Raw genomic sequence first — 16991 nt, 5'->3', positions numbered from 1 at the left:
ATACGCCAGACAATAAAAACTCAGAGCAAAATGGCCACACTTATAAAATAAATACAGAGCTGAATAATTCCTGTGATCTAAGAAGACCTCAGATTTATAACCCGCCCTTCCCTCTAAATCAGCGTCTCAGAGTGACTTACAATCTCCTTTATCTCCTTCCCCCACAACAAACACCCTGGGAGGTGGGTGGGGCTGAGAGAGCTCTCACAGCAGCTGCCCTTTCAAGGACAACTCCTGCGAGAGCGATGGCTGACCCCAGGCCATTCTGGCAGATGCAAGTGGAGGAGTGGGAAATTAAACCCAGTTCTCCCAGATAAGAGTCCGTGCACTTAACCACTACACCAGACTGGCTCTCTATTAAGATCTGTTGAGTGGTCGCTTTAAAATGACACCAAAGAACTGTATTGTTTTGAAGTACGTCCCAGGATTCCCTCAGATGAAAATCACTTCCGATAGTTAACTGGATGGCCCTGTGTTTATCATTAGGAAAGTTCAGTGGGTCGCACACAGACAAGATGGGGTCGGTCCTGAATAGCTGGGGGAAAGGGGGAGCTTTTGTTTATAAATTAAAAAGACTGCTGCCCCACAACTGAGGAGGACCAAAGATCTTTGTTGCGTGCAACTATGCAATGTTGTAGGCAAGAGGAAACTTGGGAGGAGATGAGTCTGTTTAAACCCCCCAGCAGTGCGGAGGGGAAATTAGAGTCAAGGATGCTTGAGATGTGCTCTGTGCACAGGCCCATAGCTAGAGGGTTTCCAGGGGGTTCCAGGCCCCTCCAATCAAACCCCTGGTTCTACCTGTATAGCCCCCCTCAAACAGCTGACTGGAGGGGCCATTTATTTATTTACCAATGAAAGAGTTGATTTCAACTTTAATTTTGGGTCCAAGGCATTCTGGAGGTCTTACTGCTGTGTGAACATTCTACCCTGCCCATAGCTTCTGTTTGCAAATTTTTTAACATGTTACTATTGATGTTAAATCCCCTGTGCAAGCACCAGTCGTTTTCGACTCTGGGGTGACATTGCTTTCACGTTTTCACGGCAGACTTTTTACGGGGTGGTTTGCCATTGCCTTCCCCAGTCATCTACGCTTTCCCCCCAGCAAGCCGGAGACTCATTTTACCGACCTCGGAAGGATTGAAGGCTGAGTCAACCTGGAGCCGGCTACCTGAACCAGCTTCCGCTGGGATCGAACTCAGGTCGTGAGCAGAGGGCTCTTACTGTAGTACTGCAGCTTTACCACTCTGCGCCACATGGCTCTTAATACTGATGTTTCTGTTAGTAAAAGGCAGCCAAATTAAACCTGCCTTGCTGCGTCAGACCTGAGAAGCTGGTTAAAAGAAACGTCGTTCTGAAGCAACGGAACTAGGTTACGCACTTCAGCATAATAATTAAGGCCCTCACAAAAAATGAGCCCCACTAAACGAAAATCCTGGCTTTGGGCCCCACCAAATAGAAAATTCTGGCTACGGGCCTAATTGCATCTTCGAAATCTGTGCTGCCCTCTCTCCCCGTCCGTTATGCTATAAGATTTTGAGGGTTTTGACTCTTTTGAAAGATTCTGGGGGAGATTTATTAGGATCTGAGGAAAAGGGCTTCCTCTGCGTCTTTTCCAAATGAAAGAGGTCCTTGGGGGTAGTGAGGGAGAAATGAAAGTCCTTAACAGAGGGGAGAGCCCTGAAACAGGGTGCGAGAACAAGGCCAGGGAGGGGACATTATGGAGGTGCGCATCCTTTCATTATAGCGGTGAGCATCATTCGCACACCCCTCCAAAAAATCCCAGAAAGGCAAGAGAGAAGGAGGTAAGACCACTTCGCAGCTATCGCAGGAGTTGTCCTGTCTGTTATGGGGGGAGAAGATACAGAGGATTGTAAGCCGCTCTGAGTCTCTGATTCAGAGAGAAGGGCGGGGTATAAATCTGCAGTCTTCTTCTTTTCTACACTGTATACCCCATTCCCCAATACTGAGCCACAGTGGTCAGGAAGCACTAAAGGTTAACCACTCTAGGGTGCTGAAGTGCTGAGATTCAGAATTAGTAGAGCAGGAAGCCACTTGTCAAGCCTCAGAATTTGGCAATCTTGAGCTACAGGAAGTGAGCACATGCAGCAATGTTCCCTCTAAGCTGCAGAGTCTTGTGAGCAAAAATTCTACTTAGAGAGCAGCTGGCATTCAAGTTGTGAGCTCCTGCATCAATTATTGTGCTCTGAGGCCATCCTGCCTGAGCTAAGACAAAAACGGGTGAGCTGGAGGTTAAAAAAACTATGAGCTAGCTCACGCTAATTCAGCTTAAAGGGAACACTGGCCTGCAGTACGGTTTATTCCATTCACTTGGAGCCAGTTTGCTGCAGTGGTGAAGTGCGCAGACTCTTATCTGGGAGAACCAGGCTTGATTCCCCACTTCTCCACTTGCAGCTGCTAGAATGGCCTTGGGTCAGCCATAGCTCTCTTATCTGGGAGAACGGGGTTTGATTCCCCACTCCTCCACTTGCAGCTGCTGGAATGGCCTTGGGTCAGCCATTGCTCTCTTATCTGGGAGAACCGGGTTTGATTCCCCACTCCTCCACTTGCACCTGCTGGAACGGCCTTGGGTCAGCCATAGCTCTCTTATCTGGGAGAACGGGGTTTGATTCCCCACTCCTCCACTTGCACCTGCTGGAACGGCCTTGGATCAGCCATAGCTCTCTTATCTGGGAGAACGGGGTTTGATTCCCCACTTCTCCACTTGCAGCTGCTAGAATGGCCTTGGGTCAGCCATAGCTCTCTTATCTGGGAGAACGGGGTTTGATTCCCCACTCCTCCACTTGCAGCTGCTGGAATGGCCTTGGGTCAGCCATTGCTCTCTTATCTGGGAGAACCGGGTTTGATTCCCCACTCCTCCACTTGCACCTGCTGGAACGGCCTTGGGTCAGCCATAGCTCTCTTATCTGGGAGAACGGGGTTTGATTCCCCACTCCTCCACTTGCACCTGCTGGAACGGCCTTGGATCAGCCATAGCTCTCTTATCTGGGAGAACGGGGTTTGATTCCCCACTTCTCCACTTGCAGCTGCTAGAATGGCCTTGGGTCAGCCATAGCTCTGTTATCTGGGAGAACGGGGTTTGATTCCCCACTCCTCCACTTGCAGCTGCTGGAATGGCCTTGGGTCAGCCATAGCTCTGTTATCTGGGAGAACGGGGTTTGATTCCCCACTCCTCCACTTGCAGCTGCTGGAATGGCCTTGGGTCAGCCATTGCTCTCTTATCTGGGAGAACCGGGTTTGATTCCCCACTCCTCCCACTCCACTATCGCAGGATTTGTCCTGTCTGTTGTGGGGGGAGAAGATACAGGAGATTGTAAGCTGCTCTGAGTCTCTGATTCAGAGAGAAGGGGCAGGGTATAAATCTGTGGTCTTCTTCTCTTCAATTGCCCATGGGCTCCCAATTTGGTCTTCTCTTCAATTGCCCATGGGCTCCCAATTTGGCCATCGTCTGAAACTTAAAAAGGGTTCTTTGTATGTAGCTTAAGAAGCTATTAAAACTATTTCACATAGTTCTCTTCCGAGAGTGCACTCATGTTTATTTCATGGTGTACATGTGCTATAAATATACAGAACTTGTGATAAATAATTCCATGGGCTACTTTGCAACTTAAGTGGCCTGTGGATGAGGGAGGAAAAAAGTCAAAGGGAGCTGCATAAATCATTAAGGACTTGGATTCGAGTATGAAAAAGCAGACATCAGACTGGCAGCCGGTAAGTTCCATTCATTAGGAGTCATTTTAGATAAAACGATATCACATTCCCAATAAAGAATGGAGATTGTGCAAGGTTTTTACAATCTTTGTTGAAGAAGAAATCTTGTTAAGAAGGGTATGAATGGGTACTGGATACAGCTGGGCAGACAAACTGAGAAGCAGTTTAAAAAGGTAAAGCTAGTCCCCTGTGCAAGCACCAGTCGTTTCTGACTCTGGGGTGACGTCGCATCACGGCACTTTCACGGCAGACTTTTTACGGGGTGGTTTGCCATTGCCTTCCCCGGTAATCTACGCTTTCCCCCCAGCAATCTGGGTACTCATTTTACCGACCTCGGAAGGATGGAAGGCTGAGTCAGCCTTGAGCCGGCTACCTGAACCCAGGTCGTGAGCAGAGAGTTTGGACTGCAGGACTGCAGCGTTACCATTCTGCAGCTTACCTTACCTTAAAAACTATACACAAGCATGAATTAAACAATAGTTGGGGGTTTTAAATCCAGAGGTCCAACAGAATATACTTTTTAACCTGTTGCAAATGGAACGATAAGCTCTGGGTAAGGCCAAGATTAGTCAATAAAACAGAAGTGAACTAGTCACATATGGCACTATAAGGCTTTAGCTGGTTCAGTGAAGGCACTGAAATAAAAGGAAAGTAACTATGGGGCAGATTAAAAAAAGCAAAGCATCAAACTGCTCACAGGCCAGAACTTTCCTGCCTCCTTTTGTGCAGCCCCATCACCCGAAAGGCTGCTCCTGAGTATGGCCGGCCCTTTCGCTAGGCAGCCTAGAGCACTGCCCTGACAAGAGTGCTGGTGTGGGCCTCAGGTGGGTGCCGTTTGGCACTCCCACCCACCCTCGCCTCTGCGGTGAGGGAAATACCAGCGAAAGCGAAGGGGAGCAGCAATGTGTCAGATAAAGGGGCGGAGCTACTGCAGCCTCACAGTGTGTTCTGAGGCGAAGGCATGCTGCTGCTCCCCGTCGCTTTCGCCGAGGGTGAGGCGGGGCGCCCTGCCTAGGGCACTGTTCCCTGTGGAGCCGCTGCTGCTCCTGAGCCTCTTGCGATAGCTAAGGACAGGCACGAACTGCTCTAGAAACTGGAGTTCTTGATGAATTTTGACCAGTTCGTAGTTTGTGAACTGAAGCTTATGGGAAGTGAACCAGCACAAACTTTCCATAAACTTTCAAGTGGTTTGTGGTGGTTTGAAAATGGATACATTTCCAGACAGACTGTCTCCACTCGATCAAATTGTTTGCCAAACTTCAAAGGCAGGGAGAGGTTCCCTGTGTGTTTGGGGTGTGTAGCTTGCAGGGGGTCCATTCTGTACACTTTTGACCCCCTGGCTGACATTTTCCCCAAAAACACTTTCCTGGGGGCATCGTCTTTGAGGGGAGAATCGTCTTTGAGGATTTCCCCTCCCCAAGTCCAATCTGCACATAACTTGGAGGACACGTAGAAGAACATCAGGAGGAGGACCCCTGCGAGTCTGATGTCTCTACCTTGCACAGGGTCCATTCTATACACTCCCGAACCTCCTCAACCTGCGCCTGTCATTTCCCCAAAAAGCACTTTCCTAAAAAGGTAAGGGAGATCAAACTCAGGTCGTGAGCATAGGGCTCCGACTGCAGTACTGCAGCTTTACCACTCTGTCCCACAGGGCTCTTTCCTAGGGGTACCTTTGCGGGGGAGACATAATTCAGACCCTATAAATTCAATCCTCACCAAATTTGGAGGGCAGGTAGAGGAGAGTCAGCTGGCGATCCCCTGTGAGTTTGGTGTCTCTATTACAGTGGTCCCAAATCCCCGGGCCGTGGACTGATACCGGTCCATGGCCTGTTAGCAACCAGACTGTGAACTGTATAATTATTTCATTATATATTACAATGTAGTAGTGATGATAATAACAACAAAAAGACATTGGATTTATATCCTGCCCTCCACTCCGAATTTCAGAGTCTCGGAGCAGCTCACAATCTCCTTTACCTTCCTCCCCCACAACAGACACCCTGTGAGGTGGGTGGAACTGAAAGAGCTCTGACACAAGCTGCCGTTTCAACTCTGCAAGAGGTATGGCTGACCCAAGGCCATTCCAGCAGCTGCAAGTGGAGGAGTGGGGAATCAAACCCAGTTCTCCCAGATAAGAATCCGCATACTTAACCAACACACCAAACTATTAGAAATAAAATGCACAATTGTATTATCCCAAAAGCATCCCCCCACCTCCTGGTCCGTGGGAAAATTATCTTCCACAAAACTGGTCCCTGGTGCCAAAAAGGTTGGGGACCACTGCTCTATTACATCAGGGGGTTGTTCTACTGCATTACAAATCTCAAGAACTGAACCGGTTCATTCGGTACCTAAATGTTCATAACAGTTCATGGCTTGCAAAACAGGCACGCCCAGAACCAATAAGGACCCCTAGTTCGAACCCAATGTACTGCAGTAACATCAAAGTGAACTTAAAGCTTTGTTATTTTCTGGAGAAATTTGACTGCCATATATTAAAAAAACAACTGTAGGAATACCAGCTGGGCATCTACATGAAAATGAAAAAGACCGTTTTAACAACTAGTTCCCCAATGAAACAGACAATGATTTTTACTTCTGAAGACCCACAGTGATCACTGTATTATTCAAAGACTTGTAAGCCATCTTCCAAAGGGTATATGAAAGAGAGAAAGGCACAAGGTTTGAACTAGAATACTTGACAAACGTCTTTCTCTTTTAATGTTCGGACTAGAGGCACTCTGTCAACTTTACCAGCTTTCATTATTCATTATTCTAGAACAGGGGTGTCAAACATGCGGCCCGGGGGGCCAAATCAGGCCCCCGAGCAATCGGCTGTCATCTGCTTCCTTCTCCCTCTCTCTTGCTTCCTTCTGCATAACCGCTTGCTTTGCAAGGCTTGCCCAATTGCACAGAAGCTACAGAGCAAAATCTCCATTTTCTCCTTGGGGAGGAAGGGCGGTGGGCAGAGCTTGCTTTGCCAGGCTCTCTCAATCACACAGCAGAGCTACTGAGCCAAGCCTCTCTTCCTTCTATAGGCTGAGGCTCCCCCCCCTCCTTGTCCCCTGGGGAAGGAAGGAAAGAGCCAGAGCTAACTTTGCCCAGTTTCCTGGCTCCCATGGTAGAAATACAAAGAAAGCACCTTTAAAACAAATGAGTACTAATGTTTTAAGCATGTTTTAAGGGTTTTTTTTAAAAAAATCTTTAATTGTGTTTGTGTCCTTTTGCATCTCTGCTACCTAACCTTAAATAGGTACATACATGGCCCGGCTTGACATGGCCCGGCCTGACAAGGTCTCATTTTTGTCAGATCCAGCCCTCATAACAAGAGTTTGACACCCCTGAACAATAAGATTGTCTAATAAAAATGTACCATTTAAATTAACAAAATTGATTTTATTTGTTCATGAGGTGCAATTGAGAGAGAATGTATGCACACAGTCAGAGAAAGACACGGCCTGGGGCTCATACCCATACATCACTTTGAGATAACCTATGAATAGAAGTATACAAGTATGCATGTTTGGGCTTTTGTGTGCGTACCTAGAACACACACAATGCTCAAGGAGAGCCAGTTTGGTGTAGTGGTGAAGTGCACGGACTCTTATCTGGGAGAACCGGGTTTGATTCCCCGCTCCTCCGCTTGCACCTGCTGGAATGGCCTTGGGTCAGCCACAGCTCTGGCAGAGGTTGTCCTTGAAAGGGCAGCTGCTGTGAGAGCCTCTCAGCCCCACCCACCACACAGGGTGTCTGTTGTGGGGGGAGAAGACATGGGAGATTGTAAGCCGCTCTGAGTCTCTGATTCAGAGAGAAGGGTGGGGTATAAATCTGCAATTCTTCTTCTTCTTCTTCTTCGCACATGTACACTGGGCCCCAGCCAATACACAAGGAACTTACCATTAGAGCACTCTCCTCTGATGTGCAATTAATACCCACCCAAACTTCACAGAAATGTCATACCCCCCAGCAGTTCTGGGCCAATTATAGTCAATTTGCTGGATATGCATTAAACACAAACACAAGGAGTGAATTGGGAGATAAATGTAAATAAAAGGATTGCTTATTGTACTTTCTAAACATTTGTTTGCTGCTTTTCTTCCGTGATGAAGGATTTGTACAAGACCAGATAAAAGAATTACTTGGCTGTAACTGAAGAGGCAAGCTAATATTATTTTAGAATAGGGCTCATAAGTAATTTGAATGATTCATTTAGGAATATTTCATGTTCTGCGGAGGGATGTAGTCTATAATAGAACAGAAAACGTATTTATCTTTTCTGGCAGAAAATCAGCAGCGAAAATGACTTACAAAAAAAATTAAGCTTCCTGCTTTAGACCTCGCCTATTAAACTACAGGACGATCAGATTTTAAAAGCGGCAAAGATTTCTTGTTGAAATGATTTCTTATTCCTCCAGCGCATGCATTGAATCTATAGTAATTCAAGCTGAAGAAGGAAGGGGGGGGGTGTGTGCTAAATTGCTGTGCTAAATGAATTATAGACTACATTAATAATCTGAAATTACCAGTGTGTCAAAACTGAAAAATCAACCCTTGGTGCCTTTCTAGAGGCCAGGGCCGGCTCTCTACAAGGCAAACTAAGCCGTTGCCTAGGGCAGGGCTGACCGACAGTAGCTCTCCAGATGTTTTTGCCTACAACTCCCATCAGCCCCAGCCAGCACGGCCAAAGGCTGGGGCTGATGGGAGTTGTAGGCAAAAAACATCTGGAGAGTTAATGTTGGCCACCCCTGGCCTAGGGCGTCGGAAGTGGGGGCACCAAACTGGGCTCCCCCCAGTGCCAAAGACAACTGCCTAATTTGCCTCCCCAACCCCCGCCACCACCAGCCCCCTCCCTTCTGCAGTGCTTCCCTCCCCCCACCCCGCAGCTTGCCGCAACAAGGCTAGGCCCTACCAGTGCTGGAGAAGGCTTCGCTCCCTCTCACTTCCAGTTCCGGAAAGGAGGGGGGGAGAAGCCTCCTCCCTGCATTGGCTTCAAAAAACGTGCGACTGCCTTGAAGCCGGTAGGGCCGCAGCAAACTTCGGGGAGGGGGGTGGGCGTGCACGTGTGACAGAGTGTGGTGCAGCGGAGAGAGGGTGTGCCAGGCAGGGAGCCTGCCTGGGGTGCCATGTCCCCAAAGGCCAGTACTCCTAGAGGCAACAGTATAGGGAAACAACCTTTCGCCACCAAAAGATGAACAAAAAATTACTATTAAAATTTCACATAAACACAGTATAGATGTGAAACAAAACTGAGCTCAAAGTGATGGTTTTAGTAACGGATCGTTTGGGATTCAACAGGAGTTTCAAGGTGGGAACCAACTCACCACCACAGTTCCCACCAGCAAGGGGACTTTCACAAAACATTGGGAAAGTGTCGTATTGGAAAGTGGTGCTCAGGGGAGCCACTGAACAGAAGCATCTACCACTCTGTGTACATCCACCATACTGGCTTCTAAGTCAGTTTTCTGGTTTAATTCTATAATGATGCTTTTAACCAGGGGTGGGATTCTAGCAGGAGCTCCTTTGCATATTAGGCCACACCCCCATGATGTAGCCAATCCTCCAAGAGTTTACAAGGCTCTTTTTTGTAAGCTCTTGGAGGATTGGCTACATTGGGGTGTGTGGCCTAATATGCAAAGGAGCTCCTGCTAGAATTCCACCCCTGCTTTTAACCTTCAAAATTCTAAACAAGCAATCCAGATCCAGGATAGCTTTAGGCTACCTTCATCCATAGGAACCTTCCTCCAAATGAAAATCTTCCTCAAAGGCTCCACTCTGTGTTCCCATTATTTGAGGTATGGATGATTAACAACAAGGAGGCGGGGCTTCTGGTGGTAGCATTACAATTATGTCAGGTTCCCAAGGGTATTGAGGTGACTGTCAAAATCCGACCTACCTTCCTTCCTTCCTTCCTTCCTAGTTTTTTTTTGTTTGCTTGTTTTTAAAGCGCTTTATTTTGGATTCTGGTTGTTCTAACTTTTGTTAGAAGGACTCTCAAAGCAATAAGCATGGGATAATTATTAATAAATATATATAATCCAATAAATTACAAGTTAAGTAGACAAAGTTAAGGACTGAATTAACGACAAAGTTAGCAAAACTGCAATGTACAATGGGAAACAGAAGACAGAAGCTTTACATAGGACAGCTGGAAGCAATAATCTAGAGCCGAATTAACAAATTGCTAACCACACGACTACTGCAACTACTTAAACTTGCTTCACTGTTCAGCTCAGATGGGAAAGAATATTTGCTCTTACTCAAACCTGGACTGGTTAGAAAGAAAAAAAGAACTCACTAAGGTACAGAATGACTAGGAATGCTTAATTAGATTCAACAAGGTATTGCAGAGTGTTACTCTATAAGTTTCTAAATGACATGGGTTGAACAGATCATACGAACATAGGAGAAGCCATGTTGGATCAAGCCAATGGCCCATCCAGTCCAACACTCTGTGCCACATAGTGGCCAAAAAGCCAGGTGCCATCAAGAGGTCCATCAGTGGGGCCAGGACACTAGAAGCCCTCCCACTGTGCCCCCCAAGCACCAAGAATACAGAGCATCACTGCCCCAGACAAAAGAGCAGAAGAGAAGGCATGTTGGATCAGGCCAATGACCCATCCAGTCCAACACTCTGTGTCACACAGTGGCCCCCCCAAAAAAGGTAGTTTACTCTTCCACACACACAAAATGGTAGTTTATCACACAAAAATGGTAGTTTGTAACAATCGGATCACAAGCCAGGGAAAAAAGGGCACCAAGCTTTTAAGTATGAACATCCAGCAAGATCTGCTACGATAAATGTTTCACTGTTGAATTATCAAATACAACATCAGTTCCCCAAGACAGAGCCCCTGTGGCTGGTAGTATTACTCGCAAACAAGCTTAGGAAAGTGGAGAATACTTTGCAAGGAAAAATACCCATCAAATCCCTGGAAAGCTTCACAGCATGAGGATTTCAAGCTCAAATGTGCTTTACATAAAAGCTAGTTCCCCCATTTTAATGGCTAAATCCTATCCTTGGGCACACCATAGAGTACAAAGAATGGCCCAATGGCCTATAAACCAGCAGTCTGAATTTACTGAAGAGTAGATTCTTGGACAATCTGCACCCACTGCAACACCAATAAGCAACATTAATCATACATCATCGGGATATGTAAGTTTCTCCAACAGCAGCTTTCTGGGGCCATTTTAGAGCGGGGCAATCCATCCTCCAGTAAGTCCTGACCAATGCTCCCTCTAAGTCTAAGCTGTGGAGTCTTGTGAGCAGAAATTCTGCTTTGTGAGCTACTAGCTCTTTTGGAGCAGGAACACAGTTCCGGCTGGCTTGGCGTCAGGAGGTGTGACCTAATATGCAAATGAGTTCCTGCTGGCCTTTTTCTACAAAAAAGCCATCTGTGAAACAATGGTATGTTAGGGGTGTGGCTTAATATGCAAATGAGTTCCTGCTGGGCTTTTTCCTACAAAAAAAAATCTCTGACTACTAGTATTTAAAAGTTGCGAGCTACTAACATTAAAGTTGCGAGTTACTGCATAAATTTTTCCTGAGCTAAGACAAAAATGTATGAGCCAGAGCTAAAAAACTGTAAGCTAGCTCACACTAACTCAGCTTAGAGGGAACACTGGCCCTGACCCAAACTGGGATCACACCCATCTGTGAATTAAATTCCAAGCATGGAACTCTCAGATAACATCTGTCAACAAGGCTGGGACAGAGACATTTGTAACCTGTGATTAAGTGCTAAGAGAGATACACAGTTTAGAAATTAAGTAATTCCTGAGGGAGAAATTCTGTCAAGCCTTATGAAGCTATCCCTGAAGTTCTGCCAAAGAACTTTTACTGAACATATCAAGGCACAAAATGACTTTCTTTATAGTATAAAGCAGATTGTATCAAAAATATCCTTTTCAAGATCAAAACTGAACTCCGTTATTATACATGAATTTTCTTCATTTTCCCTAATATTGCACTATTCACCTGTCTGGTGCAAATACCTAGGGGCTATAAAAAGTTGTTACAGTGCCTCTTAAGCTACAAACTAATATGGAAATCCAAAGTGCAATGCTTCGAATATTGTAGAAAATCTGAAATTTCCATGGATTCTAGGCGGCTCTGACGAACCACTCAAGAGTTCACCCTAATTCAACTGGGGGGGGGGGGACTCCAGAAATTTCTGCAGTGACACATTGTATTTAAAGCTTACCTGTTTCTTTTGAGTTCTTTATTGCAACTGAATCTACCTCTACGGATTTTGGTCTCGGGGGCAACTGCTCCGAGTCTAACTTTGGTTTTGCTACAGGCTCGATTTCAGATTTTGGTCTCAAGGAAACCACTTCTCCATTTGCTCTGTGTTGGAGAGAGAAAAATTATTTGTTTATTGAAATCATTCATCCCGTAGCCCTGCCTTATCATCTATTTAGGTGCAGCAGAAGCGGGGTGGGACAAGAAGAAGAAGCCACAAATATAAAAATCAATGGCAGTACCATAGTTCTCAATGCCCACCAAAGTTTAATCGATCGACCATCCTATTGAGCAAGAACTAAAAGCCTCCCTGAACAATGTAAGTCTGGAGTTGTCCTCTAAAACAGTGAATCTTGCAAGACTCCCCCCCTTTTTTAATTTACATTTTTTAATCTTTTAACAACAATTTTAAACATACAAAATAAAACAAAAACAATATTAGAAACAAATCAGCGTCAAAGATTCCGTATTACTGTCTTATACAACACTCTAAATAAAGCATAAATTATTAGAAATAAATCACTGTCTGATAAAAAGGATTGTTTGGAATTATTTCCTTTTGAGCTAAATAATCAAGTACCGGATACCAAACAGCAACCACTTTTGCTTCATAATTTTTCTGGAGACAAATCTGAACTTAAATATGTGCTAGCTTCAATAAAGTAAAATAATCCCGTAATTTTTGTAACCATAGGTTTATGGAGGATGGTTTCCTGTCAAGTTATTTTGTTGCTTATATTCCTTCCTATTGAAAGCAATATTGAGATTAATTCTTTTTTCTTTTTCTTTTCTATATTGAGGTGCATTAAAGCAAGACTCCCTTTAAAGGGCATTCCATACCTTCCAGATACCCTTTTTAAAATTTGGTAAAAATGGTCAAGCTTCCTCTTATATATGGGACAAACCCTTCTTCACACTCTACCTATCAACTGACATATTAATATGGAATTTCCTTTGGCAAAGAAGAAGAAGACGACCGCAAATTTATACCTCGCCCTTCTCTCTGAATCAGAGTCTCAGAGTGCCTTACAATCTCCTTTATCTTCTTCCCTCACAACAGGCACCCTGTGAGGTGGGTGGGGCTGAGAGAGCTCTCCCAGAAGCTGCCCTTTTAAGGACAACTCCTACGAGAGCTATGGCTGACCCAAGGCCATTCTACCAGGTGCAAGTGGAGGAGTGGGGAATCAAAACCGGTTCTCCCAGATAAGTGTCCACGCACTTCACCACTACACCAGACTGGCTTGTGGCTTGGGGGAGGTGGTGGTGCTGATGGATCCCCATTGAAAGTTGGGGGCTCAGGTATACTCCGCAGCATCTTGGATTTTATTGGTAAGTTTGGACTCTTAGTTGGAAGACAGGCTGGAATTCTAAGGACACTCAAGTAAAAAAGATACACTCACTTGGATAGTGACGGCTGCATGATTGGCTTATCTGGCCGTTTCGGGTGTAAAATCCCACCTCGTAAGAAGTTATTCGACTTGTTTGGAGGGGCGGGTTTCTTGGGTGGTACTTGAGGGGCTGCCGGTTTAGGAGTTTTCTGATCCAAAGCTGTTTTTTCATCTGGGCAATAAAGCATGATAATATTTAGACAGCTGGAAACACCGCAGATGCGATTTAATCTGTAGCTTCTCTTCTGCAGCTGTGGACTGTTCTGCTTGGTGTGTGTCTCAGTTTGCGCAGACCCTGCTGGAAAGAATCCCTAACAACGCTATCTCCCTGGGAATCACGTCTACAAAGTGAAACCAAGGAAAAGGCCCCCCAAAATAAATACTTTCCCTTCAGTTCTGTCATCTTAGGGAATTCCTCCGATGGCATCTGAAATCAGTCTATGCAGAGCCTGAGCAATATGCTGTCATAAGGCCAGGCCTCGGATCCAGTGGGAGTTTACAGGAGCGCAGCTCCTGAACCTTTCTGAGAGTCCCACCTCCTCCTTCTGAGAGTCCCACCTCCTTGTCCATTGAATAGTATGTGCAGCTGCAGAACAATCCCTGGATGAGCTCCACCACCTATTTTTCGACAACATGACCGCCGCATAAGGCTTATATTTTTATAAAAGTTACAGGAAGGGCTGCCAACCTCCACTCCAGGCAGCTGAACTTACAGAAAAAACACTCAGCCTAGATTGAGCACCTTCCGTTCAACGTCTGTCAGTATATGTGATGAGAGATTCACCACTTAGGTCTTGGTTGAGTCCATTCATCTCAAGTTAGGTCTTCCTCTTTTCCTACTGTGCCTTCAACGTTTCCTAGCATCAGGGGGGTTTTTTTGTAGCAGGAACTCCTTTGCATATTAGGCCACACACCTTTGATGTAGCCAATTCTTCAAGAGCTTCCAGGGCTCTTCTTACAGGGCCTACAGTAAGCTCCTGGAGGATTGGCTACATCAAGGGTGTGTGGCCTAATAGGCAAAGGAGCTCCCGCTACGAAAAAAACCCTGCCTAGCATTATTGTCTTTTCTGGTAACTTTATCTTCTCATAATGTGACTGAAGTGTGATAGCCTCAGTTCAGTCATTTTAGCTTCCTGCCAGGCTTTATTTGATCTAGATTTGTCCTTTTGGAGGTCCATGGTATCTTGACGAGTCAGGGGTGTCGAACTCATTTGTTATGAGGGACGGATCTGACATAAACGAGACCTTGTTGGGCCGGGCCACGTGTGTACCTATTTAAGGTTATGTAGCAGAGATATAAACTTTTTAAAAGGACACAAACACGATTAAAGATTTTTTAAAAAAACTTAAAATAAAACATGCTTAAAATATTAGCACTTAAAGGTGCTTTCATTGTATCTCTCCCATGGGATCCAGGGAAGCTCTGGCTCTTCCTTCCCCCCCCCCTTCCCAGGTGACAAGGAAGGGGAGGAGCCTCAGCCAATGGAGAAAATAGAGGCTTTGCTCTGTAGATCCTGTGTGATTGAGCAAGCCTGGCAAAGCAAGCTGAGATGCAGAAGGAAGCAAGAGGGAGGGAGAAGGAAGCAGACAAGAGTCACTTGCTTGAGTGCCTGATAGGAGCCCTCCAGGGGCCTGATTTGGCCCCCGGGCCAAGTGTTTGACACCCCCATCTACACAATTTACTAGCTTCCCCTGATGCCCAGCAGAAGCTGGGTTTTTTAAAAGCAGGAACGCAGTTCTGGCTGGCTCGGCATCAGGGGGTGCGGCCTAATCTGCAAATGAGCTCCTGTGTGAAACAATGGTGATGTCAGGGTGTGTGGCCTAATCTGCAAATGAGTTCCTGCAGGGCTTTTTCTACCAAAAAAAAAAGCTCTGAGCAGAAGCATTTAGCCATCATTCATACGTGTTCTTGATATGGAATAATACAAAGATTTTTTTACATCCACGCCTTAGAGCAGACAGCCACGTAGCAACGCGAGCTTAGTCACAAGGGAAACCTTTGGCTCAGAAAACAGAAGAATCATCATCTTTTACTTTAACGTCCATATTACGCGGAATTTATGGCAACATATACTACTGCTGGAAGCCAAAAAACTTAGTATGGAGACAACTCAAAGATATTTCAAAGTTTTTTCCCCCCGACCAAACCCTTTTAGCCCTCGCCTTCTGCTGAAAAGCATTCATTAATCTGGGAGCTAACTCCTAAGTTGACAGACAAGGCAGCTCACGTTTTACAGACCAGTGGGAGCATGTCAAAAGATTAACTACGGCCTTCTGGAAATTAACCTTATCCAGTTCATAAAGGTTAAGATTCGAGTGGGTAACCTTGTTGGTTTGAAGCAGGAGAACAAGGCCTGAATCCCGTGGGACCTTTAAACATGCCACCAGACTCAAACATTATCCAGTTCAGTAATTGTCAGTAACCACACGTGCTGCTAGAAAGGGCAAACAGACATTGTTCTATTTGTAAGCATGCCAGTTGTTTTAGGATTCAACTGTACCCACATTCAACGCTTTTTATTTTCCCTCCTACTTCTCTCTCATTCAGAAATCCGAAAAGCTGCCTTAAACCACGACATATAGTGAAAAGCGACACAACTTTGCACAGACCTTTTCAAGACCTTTTTCCATACAGGCAGGACTTTTTTTGTAGCAGGAACTCCTTTGCATATTAGGCCACACACCCCTGAGGTAGCCAATCCTCTAAGAGCTTACAGGGCTTTTTTTTACAGGGCCTACTGAAAGCTCCAGGAGGATTGGCTACATCAGGGTTGCGTGGCCTAATATGCAAAGGAGTTCCTGCTACAAAAAAAGCCCTGTGGGTGGGGCCCAGGCATCTGAAGGACCTTCTCTCTCCACACGTCCCCATGCTGATCATGCTCTTCAGGACATCACCATTAGGCAGGGCTCTTTTTTTAGCAGGAGCTCCTCTGCATCTTAGGCTGGCTGGCTGGCTGGCTGCCCGCTCTGCTAATCCAGGGATTGTTATGCATCTGCACCTGCTATTCAATGGACAAGGTAGGTGGGGAGGAGGAGGGGGAACCCTCAGAAAGGTTCAGGAGCTGCATTCCTGTGAGCTCCTGCTGAATTCAAGGCCTGGTTTGTACTATACATTCACATCCTATGAATAACCTATACCTGGAACTGCTGCTGATCTTTCACACCCGACAGCTTGACCACCCAGTCTTTGTCTCTCTCCCCACCACCCAGATTTTCTGCAAAACTTTTAGATGACTCCTAGCTTGCCATTAGCTGCTTCTCCACCATGGCTACAGCGTAACTCCCCTTTCCTGCTTATGAATCCTCACTCTTCTCCTACCTTCTAGGCCAGGGGTGGGGAACCTTTTTTCTTGCCAAGGGCCGTTTGGATATTTATAACATCATTCGTGGGCCATACAAAATGATCAACTTAAAAAACAGCGGTCCGCCGAGGGAAAAGGATTCAGGCTGGCAAAATTAATGCAGATAATTGTTTTTTCTATTTGAAGTCATGTGGGGAGAGCCTCATTCATCACACACACACACACACCCCGACCCGCCGCCCTGGAGCTTACAGTAGGCCCTGCAGTAAAAGCCCTCCAAAGCTCTTGGAGGATTGGCTACATCAGGGGGGCGTGGCCTAAGATGCA

At 45.9% G+C, this 16991-nt stretch overlaps 1 protein-coding gene across 1 annotated transcript in view; it reads right to left on the bottom strand.

Moving 5' to 3' along the window:
* CD2AP (CD2 associated protein) overlaps positions 1–16991 on the bottom strand; it is a 160809-nt gene that overhangs the window by 16985 nt on the left and 126833 nt on the right. Inside the window, exons 12-13 of the mRNA XM_060231337.1 lie at positions 13375–13534; positions 11937–12079 (exon numbers count right to left, since the gene is read on the bottom strand). Coding sequence (XP_060087320.1) covers positions 11937–12079; positions 13375–13534 — 303 coding nt within the window. The remainder of the gene's footprint in view (positions 1–11936; positions 12080–13374; positions 13535–16991) is intronic.

The sequence above is a fragment of the Heteronotia binoei genome, chromosome 1, assembly GCF_032191835.1.
Source record: "Heteronotia binoei isolate CCM8104 ecotype False Entrance Well chromosome 1, APGP_CSIRO_Hbin_v1, whole genome shotgun sequence".
Taxonomy (NCBI): domain Eukaryota; kingdom Metazoa; phylum Chordata; class Lepidosauria; order Squamata; family Gekkonidae; genus Heteronotia; species Heteronotia binoei.
This window is presented reverse-complemented; position numbering and strand designations above follow the sequence as displayed.